The sequence below is a fragment of the Anomaloglossus baeobatrachus genome, chromosome 4, assembly GCF_048569485.1.
Source record: "Anomaloglossus baeobatrachus isolate aAnoBae1 chromosome 4, aAnoBae1.hap1, whole genome shotgun sequence".
Classification (NCBI taxonomy): domain Eukaryota; kingdom Metazoa; phylum Chordata; class Amphibia; order Anura; family Aromobatidae; genus Anomaloglossus; species Anomaloglossus baeobatrachus.
The window spans coordinates 18,580,596-18,585,787 of record NC_134356.1 but is presented as its reverse complement, the minus strand read 5'-3'; the positions used below and the strand labels follow the sequence as shown (position 1 = coordinate 18,585,787).

Sequence of the window (5,192 nt, the reverse complement as noted above, 5' to 3'; positions counted from 1 at the left end):
AGAGCTATGGCCAGAACTAAGCAGACTGCCCGTAAATCCACCGGAGGGAAAGCTCCCCGCAAGCAGCTGGCCACTAAGGCCGCCAGGAAGAGCGCTCCCGCCACCGGCGGAGTGAAGAAGCCGCATCGCTACCGGCCGGGGACAGTCGCTCTCCGGGAGATCCGCCGCTACCAGAAATCTACCGAGCTGCTGATCCGGAAGCTTCCCTTCCAGCGCCTGGTGAGAGAGATCGCCCAGGACTTCAAGACCGATCTGCGCTTCCAGAGCTCGGCCGTCATGGCCCTGCAGGAGGCCAGCGAGGCTTATCTGGTGGGGCTGTTCGAGGACACCAACCTGTGCGCCATCCACGCCAAGAGGGTCACCATCATGCCCAAAGACATCCAGCTGGCCCGCCGCATCCGCGGGGAGAGGGCGTAGATCTGTCCCGCACCCCCGAGCACAACACAAAGGCTCTTTTCAGAGCCACCACATCCTCCCTCAGACGAGCTGATTCCTGGTCTCTGAGTCTCCTCATTCCCCGCAGTGTCCGGGGCGCGGTCTCTACATGTGACGGGCGGCGCTGCGGAGTCTCCTGTTTGTTGCTTATTTTCTCTGCTCCGTCAGCACAAGCCGCAGCGTCCGCCTGTATCTGGATTATCGCGCCGGTGGTTTCTTACCGTCTGTCCTTTTACTTGGAGCAGCTCATTGTGCGGCGCACTCTTGGTGGTGTTGGAGCTCTTTTTTTTTTTTTTTTTCTTTGTCATGCCCATAAGCTCCATTGTCCTCCAGACCGACTTATTCTAACAGTTTTCTCAGCCGCCCCTGATCCTGGAGACGCTACAATTCCTGCTGTGTCGGGTGCAGTGATCAGATTGTGTGACGCTGGAGCAGGAGATGCTGTGGTTCCTTCTTGCGGCTCCGGTCTCGTCAGGATCACAGCGATCAGTGACGGAAGGAGGAAGGTTCCGCAGGGATGGATATTCGTGCGCCCTGTGATGCAGTTATTGGGATCCGGTGTCTGATGTCGAGAGCTGTGAGATCTGAAGATGTCGCAGGGGGATCCGCACTCCAGGGCGCTGTTCTGTTTGGAGAATATCTGCAGGTTGTGCGGAGATTGTATCGGGCTGTGATTTCGCTCTGTTCAAATAATGCCGTGTTTGTAATTAGTTAAGACTCATGAGAAAGAGAAACAACTTCATCGTCTGCAGATCGCACAGATCTGTGCTGGGAATCGGCGGATGTAGAAATATCAGCAGAACGTTCTCCCTGAGGCCGCGTGTTACACGATGGAGACAGAGTGGGAGGCGCTATCGGCCACTGAGCGGGAAGGTTCAAATTCGATTTTCACCACGTGCTCTGTCTCTGTTAACCCTTCAGTGTCCGGTGTTTAACGCCGTCGTTCTTCGTTATCACAATCATTTTTATTTCCCCAGAATTGGGAAAAGCACCATGTGGGAGTGTCCAGCAGTAATATTTATGGCACTATATGGGGGTTATATAACAGTATATGGAGATATGCAGAATAATATTGGAATATACAGCACTATATGGGGTTTAGTGGAATGAAGGTTGTGTCTATATTTAACATAATCGCGATAGAAGCGGGAGAGTAACCGTATAATGAGCGGGAAATTCAAAATGACTAACAGTTCTGTGCTTAGCCAATCAGCAGAGGAGGGGCGGAGCCGATTATATAAATTCTCCGCCTCGGAATTACGTCATCTCTCCTGTTCTCTTTCTGGTCCTCCCTCGCTCTATATAAAGGAGGACTGTGCGCTCTTTAGCAATAGTATTTTGCTGACTACGTGGAAGATGTCTGGACGCGGCAAAGGAGGGAAAGGTCTGGGGAAGGGCGGCGCCAAGCGGCACAGGAAGGTTCTCCGGGACAACATCCAGGGCATCACCAAGCCCGCCATCCGCCGTCTCGCCCGCAGAGGAGGCGTCAAGCGCATCTCCGGCCTCATCTATGAGGAGACTCGCGGCGTCCTGAAAGTCTTCCTGGAGAACGTGATCCGTGACGCCGTCACCTACACCGAGCACGCCAAGAGGAAGACCGTCACCGCCATGGACGTGGTGTACGCGCTCAAGCGCCAGGGCCGCACTCTCTACGGCTTCGGGGGTTAATTCTGCTCTATCCTAATAACAAAGGCTCTTTTCAGAGTCGCCCACATCTTCTGAGAAGAAGCTACAGCTCCTGCTGCGGGGGGAGGGGCGGGAGAGTGGTGCTGCGCTCGATCATTGCAGTCTGATACTCTGGGGCGGGTGGGAAAATCGTGAGCAATAAGAGGTTAAAAGCGTCTGTGGGAATAATGCTAATCCGTTTTCGAATCATTGTTGAATTTAGGGATGAATTGCTACAAAGGGTTAACACTGTAGGCGGGGCTTATAACTTGCTGTTGATTGGCTGGTTAATGGATTTGCGTCCGCTTAATGGTGCTGTTGCCTGGGAAAAGTGCGGGCACTGAGGAGTTAACACTGGGCGGGGCTAGAACTAGGCTGAATGTGAAGTTCCCGCACAATGGCTCATCCCTCTATGGTCTGTGTAACACGCGGTGTCGGGCGGGAGGGTCTCATCTGCTCCTGTGGGGCTGGGAGTGAAGATCCGCTGTACTTATGGGTTTTCAGCGCTCTGGGGGTGAACATGTGGCGGTATACCGCTCTACATGGAGTGGGGGGATTCCAGCTGCAGGTCCAGAAGAATTAGGGCAGGAAGGACGGAACCTTTTTATTTGTACTTGAATAGATGTTGAGAATTGAAAATAAACGTGTTTTCTATTCATCTGGACGCGCTGTGGACTCCCGGATCACTGACATTCAGCCCTCCCTGCACCTCCTGGAGTTTCCCGGAATTTACAGTGAGCAGAAAAGACTTTGCTGTACCTGGGGGTATATTGCACTGTACGGGGAGAATTACAGCATATCTCTATTATACAGCGCTAGATATAGGGCGCACACACCACTATATTACTATTCATTGGAATAAAAAATGCCATCAATCTCATTTTACAAAATCAAAGGAAAAATCCATACGATATGTAAATGTCCACCATAACATAAACATGGAGACAGAGGGTGGACTTAGGAAATTAAAAATAGTACATTTTATTAAGTTTAAAAAGTAAACATGATGACAGTTAAAGGCATAGAAAAAAGCTTTAGCTAATACTGATAGTATTAATACTAATACTTTGGCTGATACTCCGCCATCAATCCAACTGTTGCATGTAGTGGCCACCATATAGTGCTGCATGCTCCATATACATTGCTGTATATTCCCACACTGCGCTGCCACATGAGGCGTGAGAACAGGGCCGTAACACTGGATCGCCCTGCACTAGTGGAGTTACAAGGAGCCGCATGTAGCAGCATCTGCCCATCACCGGCCCAAACTCCCCGGAGCAAGGTCCCAACAGCTGTTAATCTGCGTTCCCCACTATAGATATGAAAGGTGGGAGAGGGGAGTGCGAATAAGAGAACGCGAGTCACAACCCAGATCATAAACCTTATACCACTGCAAACGCAATTGATGGAATTCTACTCAACCCAGTAAGCTTGGATTATTCTCTCCATACATTGCAATGTTCATATGACAAAGCACAATCACAGCAGAGATGAGCGGCGCCAGCTCCTGTGAGGACGGGGCCAGCTCCTGTGAGGACGGGGCCAGCTCCTGTGAGGACGGGGCCAGCTCCTGTGAGGACGGGGCCAGCTCCTGTGAGGACGGGGCCAGCTCCTGTGAGGACGGGGCCAGCTCCTGTGAGGACGGGGCCAGCTCCTGTGAGGACGGGGTGGTGGCTCTTAGAAGAGCCTTTGTGTTGTGGAGGATGCGGGGGTCAGCGGCGTCACTTGCCCTTCTTGCTGCTCTCCGTCTTCTTGGGCAGCAGCACGGCCTGGATGTTGGGCAGGACGCCTCCCTGGGCGATGGTCACCCCACCCAGCAGCCTGTTCAGCTCCTCGTCATTGCGCACGGCCAGCTGCAGGTGCCGGGGGATGATGCGGGTCTTCTTGTTGTCCCGGGCGGCATTGCCGGCCAATTCCAGGATCTCAGCGGTCAGATACTCCAGCACAGCGGCCAGATAGACCGGAGCGCCGGCGCCCACCCTCTCGGCGTAGTTGCCCTTGCGGAGAAGCCTGTGCACACGCCCGACCGGGAACTGCAGTCCTGCCCGGGATGAGCGGGTCTTGGCCTTGGCTCGAGCCTTTCCTCCTTGTTTGCCGCGTCCAGACATGTTACCCTGAGCATTCAAATATCAGCAGATAGAAAAAAAAAAAATCAAATGTGAGGATTGTGCCGGCTCCGGAGTTTTTTATAAGCTGCTGCTCCGCCCTCCTCTCCTGTCATTGACTGAATCTGAAGTCACCCATGTAAATGAGACTTGTGGATCCACCAATGAGCTGCAGGGGGCGGTGATCATGACGTTTTCACTGGTCACATGCCTTTGTCACCCAATAGAACAGCGATGTGACAGCAGTGCTCATTTGCATGGCCGGGCTATAAATACGGCTGCTCTGGGAGGAGCAGGATCTTTATTCTCTCTCCAGTGAAGACATCTTTCTGCTCTCATCATGCCTGATCCCGCCAAGTCCGCCCCAGCGCCCAAGAAGGGCTCCAAGAAAGCCGTGACCAAGACTCAGAAGAAGGACGGCAAGAAGCGGAGGAAGAGCCGGAAGGAGAGCTATGCCATCTACGTGTACAAGGTGCTGAAGCAGGTGCACCCCGACACCGGCATCTCCTCCAAGGCCATGGGCATCATGAACTGCTTCGTCGGTGACATCTTCGAGCGCATCGCAGGGGAAGCCTCCCGCCTGGCGCACTACAACAAGCGCCACACCATCACCTCCCGGGAGATCCAGACCGCCGTGCGCCTGCTGCTGCCCGGAGAGCTGGCCAAGCACGCCGTGTCCGAGGGCACCAAGGCCGTCACCAAGTACACCAGCGCCAAGTGATCACCACCGCTGCCCCGCACCACAAAGGCTCTTCTAAGAGCCACCACCCATTCATCACAGGAGCTGGCGCCGCTGATCTCTACATATATAGCACTTAGGGAGTGCGGGGATGTGGCTGCTCCGTGCAGTGGAGATAATCTCGTTTATTGGTTTATCTGGGGCTGATTTGCTGTCACTAATCTGATATCGGCTCCTACAAGATGATTTGGAAAATTAAAGCGCTATATGGTGGTAATTAGCACTATATTTGGATTACATATGGTGAG

The 5,192-nt window shown here is 53.3% G+C and overlaps 2 protein-coding genes across 2 annotated transcripts; both read left to right on the top strand.

The window, feature by feature from the left end:
• On the top strand, positions 1–417 carry LOC142301056 (histone H3-like; the record flags this gene model as incomplete). The annotated part of the gene is made up of 1 exon (XM_075342076.1): positions 1–417. A coding segment is annotated over one exon (417 nt), but the record flags the coding sequence as incomplete, so codon positions are not given.
• A 4,128-nt stretch (positions 418–4,545) lies between these two features.
• Positions 4,546–4,926, top strand: LOC142301055 (histone H2B 1.1). Its single transcript, XM_075342075.1, has one exon. It carries the CDS (start codon positions 4,546–4,548, stop codon positions 4,924–4,926), a length of 381 nt encoding a protein of 126 aa, XP_075198190.1.
• The last annotated feature ends 266 nt before the right edge of the window (positions 4,927–5,192 follow it).